Source organism: Myxine glutinosa, chromosome 13 (assembly GCF_964187855.1).
Source record: "Myxine glutinosa chromosome 13, kmMyxGlut1.1, whole genome shotgun sequence".
Lineage (NCBI taxonomy): Eukaryota > Metazoa > Chordata > Myxini > Myxiniformes > Myxinidae > Myxine > Myxine glutinosa.
The window spans coordinates 6,644,599-6,671,313 of record NC_136273.1 but is presented as its reverse complement, the minus strand read 5'-3'; the positions used below and the strand labels follow the sequence as shown (position 1 = coordinate 6,671,313).

The 26,715-nt window shown below is 39.8% G+C and overlaps 1 protein-coding gene across 5 annotated transcripts; it reads left to right on the top strand.

Annotated features, from left to right (window-relative positions):
• Positions 1-1,149: 1,149 nt before the first annotated feature.
• On the top strand, positions 1,150-26,715 carry LOC137438546 (ankyrin repeat domain-containing protein 49). 5 transcript variants are annotated; one of them, XR_013621145.1, is made up of 5 exons: positions 1,301-2,152; positions 16,294-16,551; positions 22,053-22,269; positions 22,361-22,407; positions 25,986-26,715. XR_013621145.1 is itself a non-coding variant. In XM_068133683.2 (4 exons), exons 1-3 carry the CDS (start codon positions 1,865-1,867, stop codon positions 22,251-22,253), a joined length of 747 nt encoding a protein of 248 aa, XP_067989784.2. In that variant the 5' UTR covers positions 1,301-1,864; the 3' UTR covers positions 22,254-22,269; positions 22,361-22,552. The 5 variants fall into 5 exon arrangements, 3 of the variants coding, with proteins under 3 accessions (XP_067989785.2, XP_067989782.2, XP_067989784.2); XM_068133683.2 differs by lacking the exon at positions 25,986-26,715 and having other exon boundaries at positions 22,361-22,552; XR_010986739.2 differs by lacking the exon at positions 25,986-26,715 and having other exon boundaries at positions 1,718-2,152; positions 22,058-22,269.

Below are 26,715 nucleotides of genomic sequence, written 5' to 3'. Positions count from 1 at the left end.
ATTCAACTGTACATCAGGCCTGGATTTGTTCTATAGATGTTCCCCAATCACCTGGAAGTGACAAACCAACTGTGTAGTGGGTGTTGCACGAAACCATTTTGAGCAGATTCTGGCTCCTGGACTAGTAAGAAGATGGCTGGACTGAGCCAATCAGACAAGCTTAGGTTCTGCAAGGTAGCAACAGAAAGCACGAGTCGCCTCATATGGGGATGTAAAAAACTCATGTCAGAGCATCTGTACACCCAAAGGCACAACAAGGTATGTGGAGTAATCCACTGGAACATTTGCAGAATCTGCAATATCCCTGCTCCAGAAAATTCGTGGAAATGTGAACCAAAAGCAATGATCATTATCATCATCATCATCACCATCTAGATGTGATACACAAATAGGGCAAAATGGAGAAGATTGTCATGGGGACTGCAAGGCTAACCCCCGCTCTAGCAGGGAAAATGGCCTTAAAATGCCTGTTGTTGTTTGTATCATCATCATCATCATACTAAAATACGCAATTTGGCGTCTGTCTGTCTGTCTGATTATTTTTTGACCGCGATACATTCAGTCGTTACTTATCTAATCTCAACCAAATTTGACAGGATAACTAAGGGTTACACAATGAAGGTTGTAGCGCATTCATTTGCCCCCCCCCCCTCCCCAAGGGGGTTTTCTCCCCCAAGCGGGTTTTCCCCACCATTGCCATCAATGGGGTTGCGTGTTGAGGTGTATAACAATGTTAAATTAGCTTTATCGTGGCGTTTGTCCAAAGACGCTTCAAATAACAAAACGAATGATAACAGCATAATATTAATTATGTGTGTGTGTTTGTAATAACATTATTAATGTTATTACAAAACAATATTTATATTAATAATGTCCCACCTCCCCAAGGGGTTTTTCCTCATTGAACAAACGTCGAGTCAATGTTTACAAATAGCTTTTCATGGCGTTTTCGTGGGAGCAACGGCCTCTACCGGAAGTAAAAAATATTATTTGTATGTGTATGTATGGACACACACCCCTCGTTTTTTCAGTTCTGTTCCTCACAATTACACACACATACACACGCATCTGGTTTTTTCATTTCTGTTCCTCACAATTGTCACACACACACACACACACACACACACACACACACACACACACACACACACACACACACACACACACACACACACACACACACACACACACACACACACACACACACACACTACTTCCACGTTACCATCACATCAGTTTTAGATGACGTCACCAGCTCGGTATCGCAGTATATTATACAAACGACAGATTTTCATTTGTCAGAACAAGGAAGTTAATTTCGTGAAGAAGAACTTCGGCGATGGCGCTTTTAAACCGCCGAATACTGTCGAATGCTAAATAACTTTCTAATCGTATGACTTCGAAAATAATATAAAGAAAGAAGTACAAAATCCGTTGAATTTCCTGTCGCAGTGCTAAAAAAAATCTCTAGATTGATTAATGGGTGTGCGAAGCGTGCGGATCCCAACGGTGTGAAGAAAGCGTCATGTGCATTGACTTCCGGTTTATCATTTTTACACAAGGATCCACTTCCTGGAGATTTGCCTCTTTTTTCTTTGCGGAACTCCTGTTTTCTCTGCACTGTACCACTGTACAATGCACTCGTGTACAGTTTACTGCTGGATCGATCGTCGTGAATCGTTTTCGTTTACCGATTTTCCAGTTCCACCTGTTCAATTGCTTTGATTTGGGGAACATCGGTTAAAATAAAACATTGTCTTGTCTACACCAAGCGGTGTAAGATCTTTTTACGAACCAGAAATAATAAATACGAGAAGAGAAGAGGTTTCTCGCACAACTTGCCGTGTCATGGACGTGCGGTGGGATGACAGTATTTAAAGGGGGGTTCGGGGGGACACAAAACAAAAACACAATGATGTTCGAAGAGGAACGAGAAACGTGGATTAATAAAGAACACGAGGAACAGAATGAGGTGAAGATGAAAGAAGAGGGAACGTTACCCGACATTGCTGAGGAAACGCTGAGCTTGGCGGGAGAGTCGAGTGAGAGCGACGGACACGATGAGGAGAATGAGGTGAAGATGCAGCTGAAGGAGAGAGAGTTGGAGGAGAGACCCGGAGAACTTGTTCTGTGGGCTGCGCAAAGGAACTGTGTGAGTATTACTACTACGAATGGTAATACTATTAATTACGTTGCACTTGTACCTCATACAACTACAAGGGTACACGAGGACACACGAGGGTACACGAGGACACACGAGGACACACGAGGACACACGAGGACACACGAAGGTACACGAGGGCACACGAGTACAGACGAGGGTACTCGAGGACAGACGAGGGTACAGGAGGACAGACGAGGGTACACGAGGACAGACGAGGGTACACGAGGACAGACGAGGGTACACGAGGACAGACGAGGGTACACGAGGACAGACGAGGGTACAGGAGGACAGACGAGGGTACACGAGGACAGACGAAGGTACACGAGGACAAACGAGGGTACACGAGGACAGACGAGGGTACAGGAGGACAGACGAGGGTACAGGAGGACAGACGAGGGTACACGACGGTACAGGAGGACAGACGAGGGTACAGGAGGACAGACGAGGGTACAGGAGGACAGACGAGGGTACAGGAGGACAGACGAGGGTACAGGAGGACAGACGAGGGTACAGGAGGACAGACGAGGGTACAGGAGGACAGACGAGGGTACAGGAGGGCAGACGAGGGTACAGGAGGACAGACGAGGGCACACGAGGGCACACGAGTGTACACGAGGGCACACGAGTGTACACGAGGGCACACGAGTGTACACGAGGACAGACGAGGGTACAGGAAGACAGACGAGGGTACAGGAAGACAGACGAGGGTACAGGAAGACAGACGAGGGTACAGGAGGACAGACGAGGGTACAGGAGGACAGACGAGGGTACAGGAGGACAGACGAGGGCACAGGAGGACAGACGAGGGCACAGGAGGACAGACGAGGGCACAGGAGGACAGACGAGGGCACAGGAGGACAGACGAGGGCACAGGAGGACAGACGAGGGCACAGGAGGACAGACGAGGGCACAGGAGGACAGACGAGGGCACAGGACAGACGAGGGCACAGGAGGACAGACGAGGGCACAGGAGGACAGACGAGGGCACAGGAGGACAGACGAGGGCACAGGAGGACAGACGAGGGCACAGGAGGACAGACGAGGGCACAGGAGGACAGACGAGGGCACAGGAGGACAGACGAGGGCACAGGAGGACAGACGAGGGCACAGGAGGACAGACGAGGGCACAGGAGGACAGACGAGGACACACGAGGACAGACGAGGGCACACGAAGGTACACGAGGGCACACGAGTGTACACGAGGACAGACGAGGGTACAGGAGGACAGACGAGGGTACAGGAGGACAGACGAGGGTACAGGAGGACAGACGAGGGTACAGGAGGACAGACGAGGGTACAGGAGGACAGACGAGGGTACACGAGGGCACACGAAGGTACACGAGGGCACACGAAGGCACACGAAGGTACACGAGGGCACACGAGGACAGACGAGGGTACAGGAGGACAGACGAGGGTACAGGAGGACAGACGAGGGTACAGGAGGACAGACGAGGGTACAGGAGGACAGACGAGGGTACAGGAGGACAGACGAGGGTACAGGAGGACAGACGAGGGTACAGGAGGACAGACGAGGGTACAGGAGGACAGACGAGGGTACAGGAGGACAGACGAGGGTACAGGAGGACAGACGAGGGTACAGGAGGACAGACGAGGGTACACGAGGACAGACGAGGGTACACGAGGACAGACGAGGGTACACGAGGACAGACGAGGGTACACGAGGACAGACGAGGGTACACGAGGACAGACGAGGGTACACGAGGACAGACGAGGGTACACGAGGACAGACGAGGGTACACGAGGGCACAGGAGGACAGACGAGGGTACAGGAGGACAGACGAGGGTGCAGGAGGACAGACGAGGATACAGGAGAGGGTACACGAGGACAGAGGAGGGTACACGAGGACAGAGGAGGGTACACGAGGACAGAGGAGGACACAGAAGGACCTACAAGGTTACACGTGGACACACGAGGACACATGAGGATGCACGAGGACACACGAGGGTACACGAGGGTACACGAGGACACACGAGGGTACACGAGGGTACACGAGGACACACGAGGGTACACGAGGACACACGAGTCTGAAAAGCTACAGGTTGGACAGACAGTCAGACACACAGACGGTCAGAGGAATGGAGAGAAAACCTGTAGTCCCCTCCAGTGAAACCGGTAGGGGACAAAAATGCAAAAGGATTTAGGGATGTTATTCCAAAGAGTATGTAAACTAGATCGGGATGATTAGAAATGATCATGTGAAACCATCACTACATCTTTTTGAACAAGAAGAAAAGGACATAAAATGTCATCACCCCCGTGGTTTTAGTAATTTTAAGGCCGTCAGTCAGCCATCTTTGGTCGGAATACAATACAAAACAAAATCTTCTGCATGTGTGTGCTCTCATGTGTTGTCTTTGTGACAAGTTTGAACAAGACCTGTCCATGCATGTCCGAGAAATGGTTGGGAACACGTTTAAGTAACAAAATGGCCACTAGTCGGCCATGTTTTATCGCATCGTGAAAGAAAATGATGTGTATATGTAAACCATCATGTATTGTCTTTTTGCCAAGCATGAACAAAATTGGTCCACACATCTCCGAGATACGGTTGCGCATGCGCAGACAGACAGACAGACAGACAGACAGACGGACGAGACCCAATCCATAAGCCCCCGTTTCAGACCTAGTCCAATGGAGGCTAATAATGATTGTCCCAAGAAAACGCTGTGTGTGTTCGTGTGTGTTCGTGTGTGTTCGTGTGTGTTCGTGTGTGTTCGTGTGTGTTTGTGTGTGTTCGTGTGTGTTTGTGTGTGTGTTCGTTCTACATAACTTTGTCTTTTCAAGGGACAAAAAAAAGATGTGAAACCATCACTACATTTTTTTGAATAATGGCTGCACCAAGAAAAGACAAACTCATATCTCTCTCACACTCTCACACTCTCACACACCACACACCACACACCACACACCACACACCACACACACACAGCGGTTTCTTGGGACAACCATTATTAGCCTCCATTGGACTTGGTCTGAAACGGGGGCTGATGGATTGGATCTCGTCCGTCCGTCTGTGTCTGTCTGTGCGTGCGCAACCGTATCTCGGAGATGTATGGACCAATTTTGTTCATGCTTGGCAAAAAGACAATACATGATGGTTTACATATGCACATCATTTTCTTTCACGATGCGATAAAACATGGCCGACTGGTGGCCATTTTGTTATTTAAACGTGTTCCCAACCATTTCTCGGACATGCATGGACAGGTCTTGTTCAAACTTGTCACACAGACGATACATGAGAATACACACATGCAGAATATTTTCTTTTGTAATCTGACCAAATATGGCCGACTGACGGCCTTTAACTCCACACAGCAAAATTACTAAAAGCATGGGGGTGATGACATTTTATGTCCTTTTCTTCTTGTTCAAAAAGATGTAGTGATGGTTTCACATGATGATCATCACTACCTTGTTGTACACCGCTCCTTTCCTGTGCCATCTCCAGGCATTGCAAATCGTCATTGCCGGGCACCGAAGGGGGCTTGGCAGTGACGCACGCTGAAAGGGAGTACTCAGTTTTCACTCTGGTTTCTTGTTTGTTGTACACCGCTCCTTTCCTATGCCACCTCCAGGCATTGCAAATCGTCATTGCCGGGCACCGAAGGGGGCTCGGCAGTGACGCACGCTGAAAGAGAGTACTCAGTTTTCACTCTGGTTTCTTGTTGTACACCGCTCCTTTCCTATGCCACCTCCAGGCATTGCAAATCGTCATTGCCGGGCACCGAAGGGGGCTCGGCAGTGACGCACGCTGAAAGAGAGTACTCAGTTTTCACTCTGGTTTCTTGTTTGTTTTCTTGGTTGTCCGGACGATATCTCAGCCATCCTTTGAGCTAGGAAGCTGAAATTTCGGCACAGTAGTGAGCAAGTCCTTTGTCAAATACGGTATTTTTTGTTTTTTGAATAATCAATTAATTGAGGAGTTATTTAATTATTAGCGTTTAATTAAGTACTTATTTAATTAATTAAATTTCATTTATCTTCTGACCATTATTAACTCAGGCACCTTTTGAGTTAGGAAGCTGATATTTGGACATGCCAATGACCAGGTGATTTGGCTGCAAAGGATATTTTTGATTTATTAATTAATCAATTAATCGATTAATTATTTAATTATTCGATTAATGACAAAAAAATTTTTTTTTTTTAAGTTACAGATTCTGATGAAATAGTGGTAGTTTATGTGTTCTCTGACCAAATTGATTAATAATTTAATTTTTTTATGATTATTATTTATTTATTTTCATTATTAATCATTTATTTATTTTCTTTCTCATTTGGCCAATATCTCAGGCACCTTTTGAGCTGGGAAGCTAATATTTGGACATGAGTGACCAAGTGATGTGGCTATCAAGGATATTTTTGATTTATTGATTAATCATTTCATCTATTAAGTATTTATTGATTAATCGATTAATTATTTATTGAGTAATCAATTAATTATTTAATTTTTTATAAATGACTTATTTAATTAAATTTCTAAAAGATACATCTTCGGATGAAGCACTACTGGTTTAGTTATGCGATTAGCCAATTGATTATGAAAATATTTTGTGATAATCTTTTATTGATTTTAATTATACAATTAATCAATCAATTAGTGTACACCTCTCCCTCCCAATGCAGCCTCAATGAGCTGCACTGCGGTATTGCCGGGCGCCGGAGGCGCCCCGGCAATGCCGCGCTGCAGCATATTTAATTATTTGGCATGGGGCGGTGTACTTTGAATGTATGTGTACTTGTTTGTTTTCTTGTCCGGACGATATCTCAGCCATCCTTTGAGCTAGGAAGCTGAAATTTCGGCACAGTAGTGAGCAAGTCCTTTGTCAAATACGGTATTTTTTGTTTTTTGAATAATCAATTAATTGAGGAGTTATTTAATTATTAGCGTTTAATTAAGTACTTATTTAATTAATTACATTTCATTTATCTTCTGACCATTATTAACTCAGGCACCTTTTGAGTTAGGAAGCTGATATTTGGACATGCCAATGACCAGGTGATTTGGCTGCAAAGGATATTTTTGATTTATTAATTAATCAATTAATCGATTAATTATTTAATTATTCGATTAATGACAAAAAAAATTTTTTTTTTTAAGTTACAGATTCTGATGAAATAGTGGTAGTTTATGTGTTCTCTGACCAAATTGATTAATAATTTAATTTTTTTATGATTATTATTTATTTATTTTCATTATTAATCATTTATTTATTTTCTTTCTCATTTGGCCAATATCTCAGGCACCTTTTGAGCTGGGAAGCTAATATTTGGACATGAGTGACCAAGTGATGTGGCTATCAAGGATATTTTTGATTTATTGATTAATCATTTCATCTATTAAGTATTTATTGATTAATCGATTAATTATTTATTGAGTAATCAATTAATTATTTAATTTTTTATAAATGACTTATTTAATTAAATTTCTAAAAGATACATCTTCGGATGAAGCACTACTGGTTTAGTTATGCGATTAGCCAATTGATTATGAAAATATTTTGTGATAATCTTTTATTGATTTTAATTATACAATTAATCAATCAATTAGTGTACACCTCTCCCTCCCAATGCAGCCTCAATGAGCTGCACTGCGGTATTGCCGGGCGCCGGAGGCGCCCCGGCAATGCCGCGCTGCAGCATATTTAATTATTTGGCATGGGGCGGTGTACTTTGAATGTATGTGTACTTGTTTTCTTTCTTGTTTGTTTGTTTGTTTGTCCGTGCGATATCTCAGCCATCCTTTGAGCTAGGAAGCTGAAATTTCGGCACAATAGTGAGCAAGTCCTTTCTCAAAAACGGTATTTTTTGTTTTTTGATTAATCAATTAATTGAGGAGTTATTTAATTATTAGCGATTAATTAAGTACTTATTTAATTAATTACATTTCCTTTCTCTTCTGACCATTATCTCAGGCATCTTTTGAGTTCGGAAGCTGATATTTGGGCATGCCAATGACCAAGTGATTTGGCTGTAAAAGGTATTTTTTATTTATTGATTAATTAATTAATCGATTAATTATTTAATTATTCAATGAATGATTTAATTAATTTAAAAAAATTAAGTTACAGATTCTGATGAAATGGTGGTGGTTTATGTATTCTATGAGCCAATTGATTAACTATTTAATTTTTTTATGATTATTATTTATTTCTTTTCATTATAATCATTTATTTATTTTCTTTCTCATCTGGGCAATATCTCAGGCACCTTTTGAGCTAGGAAGCTAATATTTGGACATGACAGTGACCAGGTGATGTGGCTATAAAGGATATTTTTGATTTATTGATTAATAATTTAATCGATTAATAATTTATTGATTAATCAATTAATTATTTATTTTTTTATTAATGAATTATTTAATTAAATTTCTAAAAGATACATCTTCGGATGAAGCACTAGTGGTTTAGTTATGCTATTAGCCAATTGATTGAGAAAATATTTTATGATAATCTTTTATTGATTTTAATTGTGCAATTAATCAATCAATTATTGTACACCTCTCCCTCCCAATGCACTCTCTGAGAGCTGCACCGCGGTATTGCTGGGCGCCCGAGGCAACCCGGCAATGCCGCACTGTAGGATATATAATTATTTGGCATGGGGGCGGTGCACTTTGACTGTATCTTTACTTGTTTGTTTGTTTGTTTACCTGTTTGTTTGGTTACCTGTTTGTTTGTCTGTTTATCTGTTTCTTTGTCTGTTGTACACCGCTCCTTTCCTATGCCATCTCCAGGCATTGCAAATCGTCATTGCCGGGCACCAAAGGGGGCTCGGCAGTGACGCACGCTGAAAGAGAGTACTCAGTTTTCACTCTGGTTTCTTGTTTGTTGTACACCGCTCCTTTCCTATGCCATCTCCAGGCATTGCAAATCGTCATTGCCGGGCACCAAAGGGGGCTCGGCAGTGACGCATGCTGAAAGAGAGTACTCAGTTTTCACTCTGGTTTCTTGTTTGTTTTCTTGTTTGTTTGTTGTACACCGCTCCTTTCCTATGCCATCTCCAGGCATTGCAAATCGTCATTGCCGGGCACCAAAGGGGGCTCGGCAGTGACGCACGCTGAAAGAGAGTACTCAGTTTTCACTCTGGTTTCTTGTTTTCTTTCTTGGTTGTCCGGACGATATCTCAGCCATCCTTTGAGCTAGGAAGCTGAAATTTCGGCACAGTCGTGAGCAAGTCCTTTGTCAAATACGGTATTTTTTGTTTTTTGAATAATCAATTAATTGAGGAGTTATTTAATTATTAGCGTTTAATTAAGTACTTATTTAATTAATTAAATTTCATTTCTCTTCTGACCATTATTAACTCAGGCACCTTTTGAGTTAGGAAGCTGATATTTGGACATGCCAATGACCAGGTGATTTGGCTGCAAAGGATATTTTTGATTTATTAATTAATCAATTAATCGATTAATTATTTAATTATTCGATTAATGACCCAAAAAAATTTTTTTTTTAAGTTACAGATTCTGATGAAATAGTGGTAGTTTATGTGTTCTCTGACCAAATTGATTACCAATTTAATTTTTTTATGATTATTATTTATTTATTTTCATTATTAATCATTTATTTATTTTCTTTCTCATTTGGCCAATATCTCAGGCACCTTTTGAGCTGGGAAGCTAATATTTGGACATAAGTGACCAAGTGATGTGGCTATCAAGGATATTTTTGATTTATTGATTAATCATTTCATCTATTAATTATTTATTGATTAATCGATTAATTATTTATTGAGTAATCAATTAATTATTTAATTTTTTATAAATGACTTATTTAATTAAATTTCTAAAAGATACATCTTCGGATGAAGCACTAGTGGTTTAGTTATGCGATTAGCCAATTGATTATGAAAATATTTTGTGATAATCTTTTATTGATTTTAATTATACAATTAATCAATCAATTAGTGTACACCTCTCCCTCCCAATGCAGCCTTAATGAGCTGCACTGCGGTATTGCCGGGCGCCGGAGGCGCCCCGGCAATGCCGCGCTGCAGCATATTTAATTATTTGGCATGGGGCGGTGTACTTTGAATGTATGTGTACTTGTTTGTTTTCTTGTTTCCTTGGTTGTCCGGACGATATCTCAGCCATCCTTTGAGCTAGGAAGCTGAAATTTCGGCACAATAGTGAGAAAGTCCTTTGTCAAAAACGGTATTTTTTGTTTTTTGATTAATCAATTAATTGAGGAGTTATTTAATTATTAGCGTTTAATTAAGTACTTATTTAATTAATTAAATTTCATTTCTCTTCTGACCATTATTAACTCAGGCACCTTTTGAGTTAGGAAGCTGATATTTGGACATGCCAATGACCAGGTGATTTGGCTGCAAAGGATATTTTTGATTTATTAATTAATCAATTAATCGATTAATTATTTAATTATTCGATTAATGACAAAAAAATTTTTTTTTTTAAAGTTACAGATTCTGATGAAATAGTGGTAGTTTATGTGTTCTCTGACCAAATTGATTAATAATTTAATTTTTTTATGATTATTATTTATTTATTTTCATTATTAATCATTTATTTATTTTCTTTCTCATTTGGCCAATATCTCAGGCACCTTTTGAGCTGGGAAGCTAATATTTGGACATGAGTGACCAAGTGATGTGGCTATCAAGGATATTTTTGATTTATTGATTAATCATTTCATCTATTAAGTATTTATTGATTAATCGATTAATTATTTATTGAGTAATCAATTAATTATTTAATTTTTTATAAATGACTTATTTAATTAAATTTCTAAAAGATACATCTTCGGATGAAGCACTAGTGCTTTAGGTATGCTATTTGTTTTCTTTCTTGGTTGTCCGGACGATATCTCAGCCATCCTTTGAGCTAGGAAGCTGAAATTTCGGCACAGTCGTGAGCAAGTCCTTTGTCAAATACGGTATTTTTTGTTTTTTGAATAATCAATTAATTGAGGAGTTATTTAATTATTAGCGTTTAATTAAGTACTTATTTAATTAATTAAATTTCATTTCTCTTCTGACCATTATTAACTCAGGCACCTTTTGAGTTAGGAAGCTGATATTTGGACATGCCAATGACCAGGTGATTTGGCTGCAAAGGATATTTTTGATTTATTAATTAATCAATTAATCGATTAATTATTTAATTATTCGATTAATGACCCAAAAAAATTTTTTTTTTAAGTTACAGATTCTGATGAAATAGTGGTAGTTTATGTGTTCTCTGACCAAATTGATTACCAATTTAATTTTTTTATGATTATTATTTATTTATTTTCATTATTAATCATTTATTTATTTTCTTTCTCATTTGGCCAATATCTCAGGCACCTTTTGAGCTGGGAAGCTAATATTTGGACATAAGTGACCAAGTGATGTGGCTATCAAGGATATTTTTGATTTATTGATTAATCATTTCATCTATTAATTATTTATTGATTAATCGATTAATTATTTATTGAGTAATCAATTAATTATTTAATTTTTTATAAATGACTTATTTAATTAAATTTCTAAAAGATACATCTTCGGATGAAGCACTAGTGGTTTAGTTATGCGATTAGCCAATTGATTATGAAAATATTTTGTGATAATCTTTTATTGATTTTAATTATACAATTAATCAATCAATTAGTGTACACCTCTCCCTCCCAATGCAGCCTTAATGAGCTGCACTGCGGTATTGCCGGGCGCCGGAGGCGCCCCGGCAATGCCGCGCTGCAGCATATTTAATTATTTGGCATGGGGCGGTGTACTTTGAATGTATGTGTACTTGTTTTCTTTCTTTCTTGTTTGTCCGGGCGATATCTCAGCCATCCTTTGAGCTAGGAAGCTGAAATTTCGGCACAGTCGTGAGCAAGTCCTTTGTCAAAAACGGTATTTTTTTTTTTTGATTAATCAATAAATTGAGGAGTTATTTAATTATTAGCGATTAATTAAGTACTTATTTAATTACTCAAATTTCCTTTCTCTACTAACCTTTAACTCAGGCACCTTTTGAGTTAGGAAGCTGATATTTGGACATGAGTGACCAAGTGATGTGGCTATCAAGGATATTTTTGATTTATTGATTAATCATTTCATCTATTAATTATTTATTGATTAATCGATTAATTATTTATTGAGTAATCAATTAATTATTTATTTTTTTATAAATGACTTATTTAATTAAATTTCTAAAAGATACATCTTCGGATGAAGCACTAGTGGTTTAGTTATGCTATTAGCCAATTGATTATGAAAATATTTTGTGATAATCTTTTATTGATTTTAATTATACAATTAATCAATCAATTAGTGTACACCTCTCCTTCCCAATGCAGCCTCAATGAGCTGCACTGCGGTATTGCCGGGCGCCCGAGGCGCCCCGGCAATGCCGCGCTGCAGCATATTTAATTATTTGGCATGGGGCGGTGTACTTTGAATGTATGTGTAGTGTGTACTTGTTTGTTTTCTTGTTTGTTTGTCCGGGCGATATCTCAGCCATCCTTTGAGCTAGGAAGCTGAAATTTCGGCACAGTCGTGAGCAAGTCCTTTGTCAAAAACGTATTTTTTGTTTTTGGATTAATTAATTAATTGAGGAGTTATTTAATTATTAGCGATTAATTAAGTAATTATTTAATTAATCAAATTTCCTTTCTCTTCTGGCCATTATCTCAGGCACCTTTTGAGTTAGGAAGCTGATATTTGGACATGCAAATGACCAATTGATTTGGCTGCAAAGGCTATTTTTGATTTATTAATTAATCAATTAATCAATTAATCGATTATTTATTTAATTATTCGATTAATGACAAATTTTTTTTTTCCCCCAGTTACAGATTCTGATGAAATGGTGGTGGTTTATGTGTTCTCTGACCGAATTGATTATTGATTGAATTTTTTCATGATTATTATTTATTTATTTTCATTATTAATCATTTATTTATTTTCTTTCTCATTTGGCCAATATCTCAGGCACCTTTTGAGCTGGGAAGCTAATATTTGGACATGACAGTGACCAAGTGATGTGGCTATCAAGGATATTTTTTATTTATTGATTAATCGATTAATTATTTATTGGTGAATCAATTAATTTTTTTTTTTTTTTTTAATGACTTTTTAAATTCAATTTCTAAAAGAGACATCTTCGGATGAAGCACGAGTGGTTTAGTTATGCTATTAGCCAATTGATTAAGAAAATAATTTGTCATAATCTTTTCTTGATTTTAATTATACAATTAATCAATGAATTAGCGTACACCTCTCCCTCCCAAAGCAGCCTCTATGAGCTGCCTCTAATGCCGCGCTGTAGGATATTTAGTTATTTGGCATGGGGGCGGTGTACTTTGAATGTATCTGTACCTGTTTACATACTTTTTGAAGTAACATCCCAACATCCTTTTACATTTAAAAAAATGTTTTTATTACTTGTTTATGATGATGCGAAGATGAATTGATTAGATTTCAGTATCAAGAAGTCAAAGTTCAGAGGTCATGCCAGGTAAAATGTGATACTTGAGAACAGCTGAAGGGATTTTAATGAAATTGGTGCAAGTATGTGTAAACCTACATAGGTGCGTCCAGCCACGATAGATTATCTGTTACTAAAAGGTCAAGGGTTAGACAACAACAACAACAACAACATGCATTTTAAGGCCATTTTCCCTGCGAGAGCGGGGGGTTAGCCTTGCGGTCCCCATGACAATCTTCTCCATTTTGCCCTATTTTCTGCATCTCTCCTTGTTAACCCCCTTGCCCGCATTTCTTCTTCCACCATCTTTAGCCAAGTCTTTTTCGGTCTTCCCTGTCCTCTACTTCCTTCTACATTCATTTCCATCACTCTTCTCAACCAGTCACTTTCATCCTTCCTCAACACATGACCAAACCATCTCAACCTGTTCCTCTTCACAGCATCAATCACAGGCTCTATTCCCATTATCTTTCGCAATTTATCATTTGTCTTCCTCTCTCTCAACGATACTCCGCACATCCACCGAACCATTCGCATTTCCACCCTTTCCAGCCTTCGTTGCTGCTCTACATTCATGGCCCATGTCTCGCTCCCATAAATCATAACACTTCTCACACATGCAGCATACACCTTTCCCTTCAGCTTCAACGACACTCCCCTCCTCGTCAGCATGCCACTCAGTTCCCGAAACTTCTTCCATGCACATCTCACTCCAGCAACCGTTGCCGAGTCTGATCCACCTTCTCCATTCAGCATGTCTCCGAGGTAGCAAAATGTTTTCACACCTTCCAGCTTCACGCCGTCTCCAAGATCCAACTCAACATTTCCTCCATCTGCAGCTCCCTCTGTGCACACCTTACATTTGAATGCAGCTGCCAAACTGGTTAATGATCCTCTCAGACCACTGCATTTTTGATGAACCCACTCAGCGCACATTGTACATTGAATGGAGTTCACTTCGACACCCTTCCTGCACACAGCACAGGGCCACTTCCCAGTTCTTTCCACCTCACCACATGCTTTACCACTTGCCATCACCTTCGTCTTTCCTATATTCACCTTCAGACCTTTTGTCTCCATACATTCCTTCCACTTGTTCATCTTCTCCTTCAGTCCATCCATACTTTCCGCAGTCAACACCAGATCATCTGCATACAACAACTCCCACGGTAAACCCTCCTTTACGTTCTGAGCCAGCACCTCCATCACAGCTACAAATAGTAGTGGACTTAGTACCGACCCCTGATGCACTCCCACCTTCACGTCAAACTCACCACTGTTCCCGTCCTTCGTCCTTACAGCTGTGCGCGCTCTTTTGTACATTGCCATCACTACTCTGATCAACCATTCCTCCACTCCTAACTTCCTCAATGCCCATGTCACTACTTCACGTGGAACCCTATCTAATGCTTTCTCCAGATCAACAAACCCAAGAAACAACTTCTTCCTCTTCTCCGTGTACTTCTCCTGCAACTGCCTCACAATAAAGAACGCGTCTGTCATTCCTCTTCCTGGCATAAATCCAAACTGCATTTCGTCGATCTTCACCTTCTTCCTTAACCTCCTCTCCAACACCCTTTCCAATACCTTCATTCCATGCTCCAATAACTTTATCGCTCGATACGAGCCACAGTCCAGAGGGTCACCTTTCCCCTTGTATAGAGGGACGAGGGTACTCAGTTCCCAATCCACTGGAATGCGGCCTTCTTTCACCACCAGATTACAGATCTCTGTCATTCTCTTCACACCCCAACTTCTTGCTGCCTTCAACATATCTCCCACAACTCCCGTCGGCCCTCCCGCTTTTCTACTCTTCATTGCTTTTATCGCTTCCTCAACTTCCTTCTCAGTTATCTTCTCTGCCAGTCCTAAAACTGGGTTACTCTCTATGTTGCCATCCCATCCCATCTCTATGTTGTCAAGGGTCAGAGGTCACATTAAAACTGTTAATATGATACCATTGGCTATGGGATTTGAACTAGACTAAGTTGCATGTACCATGATACAAATGGACAAAGCGGACGTGGATGGGCTTTGGATTTGGGATGCTTTCTAGTTTTACCTGCAGTCTTTTCAATGCCGTTTTAAATGTATTACCTATTTTCGAACCTAACATGCCTTTTTCTTTTTTTTAAGTTCTAATTTTTTTTTTTCTCGAAGTGCAAATTCAAGGCTCATGGAACAATGAGATGTTGCACAATGGAAGGTGTTGCACTGAGAGTGGGAGTCAGTAGGCAAATGCCAACGGGGCACAAACAACCTGGTGGAAACTAATGACGGTGGGAGTAGGAATCGTTTGGGGGTAAGGGGCTTAAACAGGGCTGTGAGGGAGGAAGAGGAAGAGGAGGTGCAGGAAGAAGAAGAAGAATATGGTGTACAGACGTGCGGTTTCAAAGCGATATAGGAGGGTGTCGAAAGCAACCTCCAAACAGTGTAGGCCCCTCAAAGTAGAGTCGTAATGAGGTCGGGAATGTTTGGCTGGCCTTGTTTCATTTATGACCTCATTCAGGATGTAGACTAACTCGTAATTAGATTCATTTTTTCATGGATAATTGTATTTACTGTCCCTTCCTTGACCATACCTTAGGACGATAATAAGTGGAGGTTTTTACACGTATTTTGTGGTCACATTTATTTGATGTGTTGTTTTTTCAATGTTTGCTCCCCATGCAGGTACACACACTCTCTCAGCTTCTCACCTCCAACAAGTCCTTGATCAGTATCCAGGATGCCGATGGCTACAGCCCCCTGCATCGTGCCGCCTCACACGGCCATCTTTCGGCCGTCCGTTGCCTGCTGTCGTGGGGTGCAGACACTGGGCTACCGACCAATGAGGGCTGGACTCCTCTGCATTGCGCCTGCCGCTGGAACTATGCGGAAGTTGCCTCCTTATTTCTACAGTGTGGTGCAGACATTAATGCATCGAGCAAGGTAAATGAGCACCGGAGAGACGAATAATTGTCTGATCTAATGATTTTATTCCATTTTTGCTGCTGCAATTCATACTGCTTTTAAGTGCAGTATTTCCTTCAGTAACTACCAATAAAGTAATTTTTACCCTCGCCAGAGCATTTGAGTCCGTTTGTCGGTCTGTCTGTTTGTTTGTTTTGTCTGCACAGAATAAATATGATTTTCTCTGCAACCGTTGGTCCGGTTGACACGAAATTTTCACCAAAGGCGCGCCTCCTCCTGTATAATTTTAAAAATGATAATTATGACATTATAGGTCACGTGGTATGGGCGCCATATTGGAAAAACCGAAAAAAAATTGCACCTCTATATCGCCGAAGGCGCTGCATAGAAACGATGGAGCCATGGCTCATTGTAAAGAGATCTCTCCATGGGGAATAACATATTGCTATGTCGGTTGGGTAAGCATATCTAGATCTAAGTAGATCTGTATCGGTATCATGCTTCGTCTGTCGTGCGTAGCTAGAACCATCTCGATGTAAATAAGTAGAGGACCTGTCTAGACTGAATGTCGGATAAGTTGGATATTTGTCCCTGTTACGAGGAGGAGGGGCATGCTAATTAGTTCAGGGATTATGGGTAAAATTCCCTTGTACGTCATCCCCCCTGTCACTATCCCGTTGTCCCTTTTGGCACCGCACCATAGACACTTAGCTAGGCCCTTAGTTGAACACATTAATTAAATCCCCCCTTTCAATGACTGACGATAAAACTGACCGAAAAGACCGACAGGAAGCGGCCGCGTACAACAGCGCCATGGCAGGCAAACATCGTACAAGGCAGGCTGAGGCCACGCACGCCCACCGCGCGATGGATGGACACCGAGGGTTTGGTGGACGGGTCGCACGACTGGTGGGAGGGGACTCGTGAATTGGGAAGAGGCCCAGATGACGGCATGGCACGCTGAACAAGAGACTTGGAGCGGCGGACATTTTGTCACTTTGGTCCGGACTTTGGTGGTGAACGTTGGTGTGCCAACATTGTCCCTTCTCGTTCTTGGACTGATCCTGCCCGGATCTCTCTCTTCCCTTTGTCTTCTCGTTTTGGCTTCCCTCCTGTCTGGACCTTCTTCTGCCCCCTTGCCTTTCTCACGATTTTTGTTTTAACACAAAAGCCTTACAAAACACTAAAAACGCGTCCTGGCGATGGTCTACAATCTCTGATTGCTCTTTCTTTTTGGTCTTGCATTTTGACCGATTTCTATGGCATAACTTCAGGGAATTCCTCAAAAATGTATATATTGAGGCAGTCATGTCTTGTCCATGATTGCCTGAAATGCATTTCAGATTTCAGCACATTTCATAGCAAATGTAGATGTACATGAGACCATTTTAATTAATGCTCTTGTTGCTGGCAAACAGTAGGCAGAAAGTTACCCAGACTTATTGAGCACTTTGCTAATGCTGTTGCATTAAAAGATTCCAGAACGGACCGCTGGCATGTCGCACAGTCCAATGGAGGGGGGAAAGGACTCATGTGGCAGCACTCACTCTCACCCTGACCCTGGCTGGTTCGATGTGGGAGAAACAAAAGGACAAGGCATTATTAACCTCAAGCCACAAATTCGGCCAGCGTTGGCACCCTGGAAAGGAAGCAATGCAAATGTCTAAAACAGACTCACTGACGTACCGTACATATGAGCACTCAAATCTGAGCCTGGGGAATGGCGCTCCTCGCCTAAATCAGCTCCTGTTCCAGCTCAGAGGATCTGTAGCTGTCTTGGGAGAGTTCAAACGTGATGATCATTGATATCCCACTGAAATGTTCAATTGGATTTAAACCTGGTGAGATGGCAGGGCAGGGTGTCATGACAATAACATTGGCATTGACAAGAATGTTCCTTGTTTGGATGTCCCTATGAGCAGGAGCATTATCGTGCATAAAGATGATGCCTCGACCATGTTGTTGAAGGGTAAGCAACACATGTTCCTGTAAGATCTTGTTCAAGTATCGATCTGCTATCAGATTGCCATGGATACAGATCAAGTTGGTGCAAAAGGTTTCGTCATTAGCACCCCACATCATGACACTTCCACGTCCAAATTTGGGACTTCCTAGACACAGACTGGGGTATATCGCTCATTGCATCTTCTGTATATTTGTACACGGCCTTTCAAAGAGAAACCTGGATTAGTCACTGAACATAACACGTGCTGATTTGACCACTTCAAGCATGCTTAGATGTCACTGTGCAAGTGTTTGATGCTGAACAGAACAATGATCACAGATCCCTGCATCAGAGAGGCTTCAAGACAGTGTTGACATTTATCCTGCGAGATCCAGGGTAACATTGCCTCAAACAGGGAACCATGATTATCATGGGGCCCGCAAAGCTAACCCCCGCTCCAGCGGGGAGAAATGGCCTTAAAACGATCATTCATTCATTCATCCAGGGAGTGTGTTTGTAGTACTCTGGGCAGTTTCAAATCGATTGCGTATATAGGTCGACAGGTCGTGCGGATGTATCGGTCCTGAGTCGTTATCCTGGGATGTCCTCTTCTTGGCACGTTTCTTGTCGATCCAGTGGTTTGATAACATCTTCTTCAGTCATAAGCTCGACCTCTCTTCACATTATAGAGCCTTGCAACATGGATAATGGAAGACCCTGGTTGAAGGTGTCCAATGATTTAATTTGTCTCATTTTTTGACAGTCGTAGGATTGTCATGGATTGTTTAAGAATGTGATCAGTGTGTTTTTTGGATGATTCACACAATGGTGTCTTGGAAAGACTGTTTCAAATTTGCTCAGAATGTCTTGTGTCACCTCTAAAAATCCATGGGTGCACAAGTTGCTCGTGCTGGCCGATTGTTGCATGAGGCAATTACGTTACCTGAAAACTTGCAATCGGATGTTCTGCACATCCCTCGTGCCAAAAAGGCACTTGGAATGAACGGAGGAACAGAGAGTTCTTAAACAATAACAAAACAAGTTCTTAAACTTTAAGTTATTAAACAATAAGACATCTCTGAAAGTAGCCAATGAATTGAATTCATATTTTGCAAGCACTTGCACCGAATTATCTCCTTTGGACATGTCAGTTCTACCTGCATATCTCCACGTCCTTCCCCTCCACCGATTCAAGAGCACGAAGTGTACACTCGTCTTAAACGCCTTGGTGTGTCGAAAGGGGGCCATCTTTGCGATATCCTCACTCACCTTATGAAATAATTAATTTTGGAAGAGTCTAAACCTCTTGCCAAGATTTTAAATAAAAGCTTGCAGATCAGCTGTTTTCCTGAGAAGTGGAGGAATGCCTCTGTTTTCGCCATACCAAAGGTTGCTCAGGTAAATGAATACAATCAGCTTCGACCAATACATGGGTGAAACTCCTTCCATATAGCACGGAACTCCGTATTTTTGTAATGACACATACCTAGGTTTCAATATTTTCATCATCCGAAAAGTATGCTACGATTTTTTGGAATTGAGGTTCTATTCTGACATGCTGATTCGTTTCTAAACTCGTCTGTATATTTGGGTCAAAGTTATCCGGCTGCAAAAGCTTCCAAGCGCATTGCTGAGATCAGGTGTCGCCAGGCAGGAGAACGTCTGTGTACGTCGGTAAATACGGAAATAGTGTCAATTGTTGGCATTTCACATTTCTGTTCCCTCCTATGAACTTCACGGGAAATACTGAAATGCCGTCTTTATATTACACAAGGTAAAGACGGGATTCTGCTGAACACAAAATCTGATCAAGTCTGCTGGTCTCGGTGAAGTTTGTGAACACACGAGACCAATAAATCTTAACAAGGAACGTTAATGCAGGAGAAGGTGGTGAGAATTGTTAATTCCACTGGTCTCTTTTTTTTTTTTAAGAGAACATTAGAATATAAGACCCGTCGCTTCGCTGACGAAAATACCAATCTTTGCTGTGATGGGGAAGAAAGGAATCTATTGGGGAAGAAAAAAAAAAAGGATTCCTGGGAGATAATCAACTGATTCGTGTCATGTGTTGGCATTTGCAGCTTTGGCACGCGTGTCCATGTACACATAAAAAAAAAATTGGATCACAAACACTCCCGGAGTTACCCGACTCCGGGAGTGTTTCTAGAAACGCAAGCATTTCTAGAAATTCAAGCCTTTCTATAAACACAAAAACATTTCTATGAACAACAACATTTTTTCCAATACTCCTTCATGTAATACCTTTCATTGTAATCTAAAATGTTTCCTTGTTTGTGCTAACATTATTATTTCTACATGTATTTGAAAGTTTTATGAAACACTTTTGTTTTGTTTTTTATGAAACAGTCTTCGGACTGCTTTGTCCAGTGTTTAATGTTTCCAATAAACCGAAATAATAATGATTGTGATTATGATGATGATTATGACATCATTGTATCATGGAGAATTCCTTTTTTACGTATAAGATGAAATTCCATCATGTGTTGTTTGCATTTTCTGCCTATTTTTTCTTGTTCCATATTTTTTTTCTAATAATGTGTACATGTATGTATAAGAGATGGCTACTGCCAAATTATATGTCCAGCATTGCGATATCCTGCGATAGGAATACAAAAGCCTGTACTGCGATACACACCTCAATATATTACAATCATGAATTCTAACTAAAAGGTGTTGGTGGAACTTGTTCCTACTTTGTTTTTTTTCCAGTAAGGTCTGGTATTCCAGTAATTTGAATTGGTGCAAAAAAAATTTCAATGGGTATAGATCAATGATGGTTGATAAAATACCCTTGTGTGAAACCAACTGTTGTGACTCAAACAAGACCCATGTTGAACAGTTGATTTTGGACAATTGTTGCATAAATGCGTGTGATACTGTACTGTACTGTACTGTACTGTACTAACTGTGCATCATTTTTGGAAGTGGGGAAACCATCTTTCATTCGCACATGAAATTTAATGAAGTAGGTGCATGGGCAGTTCCAACAGAATTCTCATTCGAGCGGGTAACATTTGGGATGCAAGTTGATCGACGATACCTCCTATAAAAAAGACATTTCCAATTCTACCCAAGGAGCATCTGGGTGCCATTACCTTTCAAAGTGGGTTGACCTGTTTTGTGTTCCCATCTGAAACCATCCTCATAATGCGAGGAATCCATGATCAAATTGTATATACAATGTTGTGTCAATGGTCTACAAATGTACTGATGTAATTGTACACTGATGTGTTTGTCCAGCATGTGATTTATGTAGAAAGTTTATCATGAGCCTGAGATAAAGCTTTTTTTTTTAAGTGATGAAATGACAAAGCGAATGTCCTGTCCATCTTTATTGAACATTTGTATGTATCTGCTGTAATGACCTTAACACAACACTATGGCAAGTTTCATAAACCTCACTTTACATTCTAATTTTGTAGAGCAAAAAGTGCAGGTTAACCTTGAACCACCCCTGTGTCATACTGCTTATGTATAATAGTGTTTAAAAAAAACATTTATTATCATTTTTGAAATTCCTGTGGTTACATCTGCTTTCTTGCCTTATCGGTAGGGCAGTCAAACCCCTCTGCACATCGCAGCAGGAACAAAGGGCAGCCGGGATGTACTGAGAGTGTTGTTGTCCAGCCGGTACATTCGCTCTGAACTGCAGAACACCGTTGGTGAAACGGCGCATGATCTGGCTCTCCGCACAGATCGTTTTGCTTACCTCTTTGATATGGTGGATCCATGTGTGACCTTTGCTGGATATTGAGACGCATGTTGTTTTGGTATGTTTTGAGTGTGCATCTCGATAATTAAAAGGTTTTGCAAACTCGAAGCAATCAACATCATGGAACATGTTTCTGTGTTCAACTACAGACAACCCAAGCAAAAAGCAACAATTCAAATGCAAGCATCGAACTAAGGTAAAAGGTGATGTATATTTATTGTCCAACAGATAGGGAGTCACATGACAGGGGATGTGATTTGATTGTTTGTTTAAAACTGTACATGATGTGCATGTTTTGTCTCTGGGAATTGGCAAATAAACCCCATTGGGAAAGTCGCTTTTAATTATTCTCACTTGCTTTGACAATTCCTTTATTGAATGGTTGAACACTCAGAGGGGAGGAAAAATAATGTTAAGATTTAATCTTTCTTTGGTCGTTTAATCTGTCTGATTTTTGGTCGTCTCACTACCCCTTCCCCTCACATTGCACACTATGCCAGCTGCAGCTTTAGGCCCTGTTTATAGAACAATAATTATTGGTGATCTTGGGATGACACAAGGTCACCTTTAATTTGTTCATTGGAACACAAGCCAAACTCGTGGCACACCTGAATTGATGCACCTTTCAATGTGTTCTTGGGACGTCCCAATTTCATTCTATAAACGCAAACATTTCTATAAACACAAAAGCATTTCTATAAACGCAAACATTTCTATGAACACAAAAACATTTCTATAAACGCAAACATTTATATAAACGTAAACATTTATATAAACGCAAGCCTTTCTATGAACACAAAAACATTTCTATAAATGTAAACATTTCTATAAACATAAACATTTCTGTAAACACAAGCATTTCTATGAACACAAAAACATTTCTATAAACGCAAACATTTCTATAAACGTAAACATTTCTATAAACGTAAACATTTCTATAAACGTAAACATTTCTATAAACGTAAACATTTCTATAAACGTAAACATTTCTATAAACGTAAACATTTCTATAAACGTAAACATTTCTATAAACGTAAACTATAAACGTAAACATTTCTATAAATGTAAACATTCATATAAACGCAAACATTTCTATGAACGCAAACATTTATATAAACGCAAACATTTCTATAAACGTAAACATTTCTATAAACGTAAACATTTCTATAAACGTAAACATTTCTATAAACGTAAACATTTCTATAAACGTAAACATTCATATAAACGTAAACATTTCTATAAACGCAAACATTTCTATGAACGCAAACATTTATATAAACGCAAACATTTCTATAAACGTAAACATTTCTATAAACGTAAACATTTCTATAAACGTAAACATTTCTATAAACGTAAACATTTCTATAAACGTAAACATTCATATAAACGCAAACATTTATATAAACGCAAACATTTCTATAAACACAAGCATTTCTATGAACACAAAAATATTTCTACAAAAACATTTCTATAAACGCAAACATTTCTATAAACGCAAACATTTCTATAAACGCAAACATTTATATAAGCGTAAGCATTTATATAAACGCAAACATTTCTATAAACGCAAACATTTCTATAAACGCAAACATTTCTATAAACGCATACATTTCTATAAACGCAAACATTTCTATAAACGCAAACATTTCTATAAACGCAAAAACATTTCTATAAACACAAACATTTCTATAAACACAAACATTTCTATAAACGCAAACATTTCTATAAACGCAAACATTTCTATAAACGCAAACATTTCTATAAACGCAAACTTTCCTATAAACGCAAACATTCCTATAAACGCAAACATTCCTATAAACGCAAACATTCCTATAAACGCAAACATTCCTATAAACGCAAACATTCCTATAAACGCAAACATTCCTATAAACGCAAACATTCCTATAAACGCAAACATTCCTATAAACGCAAACATTCCTATAAACGCAAACATTCCTATAAACGCAAACATTCCTATAAACGCAAACATTCCTATAAACGCAAACATTCCTATAAACGCAAACATTCCTATAAACGCAAACATTCCTATAAACGCAAACATTCCTATAAACGCAAACATTCCTATAAACGCAAACATTCCTATAAACGCAAACATTCCTATAAACGCAAACATTCCTATAAACGCAAACATTCCTATAAACGCAAACATTCCTATAAACGCAAACATTCCTATAAACGCAAACATTCCTATAAACGCAAACATTCCTATAAACGCAAACATTCCTATAAACGCAAACATTCCTATAAACGCAAACATTCCTATAAACGCAAACATTCCTATAAACGCAAACATTCCTATAAACGCAAACATTCCTATAAACGCAAACATTCCTATAAACGCAAACATTCCTATAAACGCAAACATTCCTATAAACGCAAACATTCCTATAAACGCAAACATTCCTATAAACGCAAACATTCCTATAAACGCAAACATTCCTATAAACGCAAACATTCCTATAAACGCAAACATTCCTATAAACGCAAACATTCCTATAAACGCAAACATTCCTATAAACGCAAACATTCCTATAAACGCAAACATTCCTATAAACGCAAACATTCCTATAAACGCAAACATTCCTATAAACGCAAACATTCCTATAAACGCAAACATTCCTATAAACGCAAACATTCCTATAAACGCAAACATTCCTATAAACGCAAACATTCCTATAAACGCAAACATTCCTATAAACGCAAACATTCCTATAAACGCAAACATTCCTATAAACGCAAACATTCCTATAAACGCAAACATTCCTATAAACGCAAACATTCCTATAAACGCAAACATTCCTATAAACGCAAACATTCCTATAAACGCAAACATTCCTATAAACGCAAACATTCCTATAAACGCAAACATTCCTATAAACGCAAACATTCCTATAAACGCAAACATTCCTATAAACGCAAACATTCCTATAAACGCAAACATTCCTATAAACGCAAACATTCCTATAAACGCAAACATTCCTATAAACGCAAACATTCCTATAAACGCAAACATTCCTATAAACGCAAACATTCCTATAAACGCAAACATTCCTATAAACGCAAACATTCCTATAAACGCAAACATTCCTATAAACGCAAACATTCCTATAAACGCAAACATTCCTATAAACGCAAACATTCCTATAAACGCAAACATTCCTATAAACGCAAACATTCCTATAAACGCAAACATTCCTATAAACGCAAACATTCCTATAAACGCAAACATTCCTATAAACGCAAACATTCCTATAAACGCAAACATTCCTATAAACGCAAACATTCCTACAAACGCAAACATCCATCAATGCAAACATTCCTATAAACGCAAACATCCATCAACACAAACATTTCTATAAAAACGCAAACATTCCTATAAACGCAAACATTCCTATAAACGCAAACATTCCTATAAACGCAAACATTCCTATAAACGCAAGCATTCCTAATTTGCACGAGAACTCCTGGTGAAAGGTCCATCACTTATTTTTGCACATTGGCTGCTTCAGTTGCAAGATTTTCATTACTCTTCTGATTTTCATTTCGTACTCGTATCAATATTGCCTGGCACCTTCCAGACGTAATAATCAAAGTAATTCAAAACTAATTATATTGTTACGAATTCTTCACTTCCGTTGTTGTGGTTCTCATCCACTGTAAACATTTTTGGTTGCATGTACTATTATTGTTATCGTTTAAGTGAATTGGAGATAACTGTTTTCAAAAGGTAAAAAAACTTAATGTTTTAAAAAGAAACCGGAAACCGGATCGGGAACCGGACGAAGAAGAAGAGGAAAAGGCGGCGGAGCGAGTAAGGTCGGAGAAGGAGCCGAGCTGTGTTGAGGTTTTGAGCAAACGCTGGCGAACGGGGGTCACGAGTGAACTTTGGGTTTCCTGGGAAAGGGATTCCTGCAACAGAGTTGTTATCGCTTTGACAGATAAACCTGCGTGACAGGTTTTGCGGTTGATTCCGAAGAGAATCATTGAAGTGCCGTTACGTCTCGAGTACGGGCCGTTGGCCGTTTTGCCTCGCGCACGATTTCGCATCGCTCCAGGTTTTTCACCTCGCTCCAACCATTTCAACGCACCGTTAGCCTGGTTTGCATGTGTGACGTGGATTTCGAGTTGGAATTTGCGGTTCGCCGTGTGGGGAGCCGTTGAACATCCATACCCGAAGGTGTGATTTCCCAGTCGCCTCTTGAGGATACCTTTGCCCATCTTTGGCAGTGTGACTGTCAACCGAACGGGATTCTGGTCTTGATACGACATCGTTCTGACGATCACTGGAGCGTGGATCGACTTTGGCTTGATGCCGGGATAGAGACATTGGGAATGTTCTTTTCGCTCACTTGGAGCACAGTGAGTTACATTGTACGAAACTGATGGTACCATCATAGGAATGATATATTGGTTGTACAATTGATTAATATTGTTATTGTACTGTTATTCTTGTGTGACCTTAATACAATACTTGTTTGTTGGT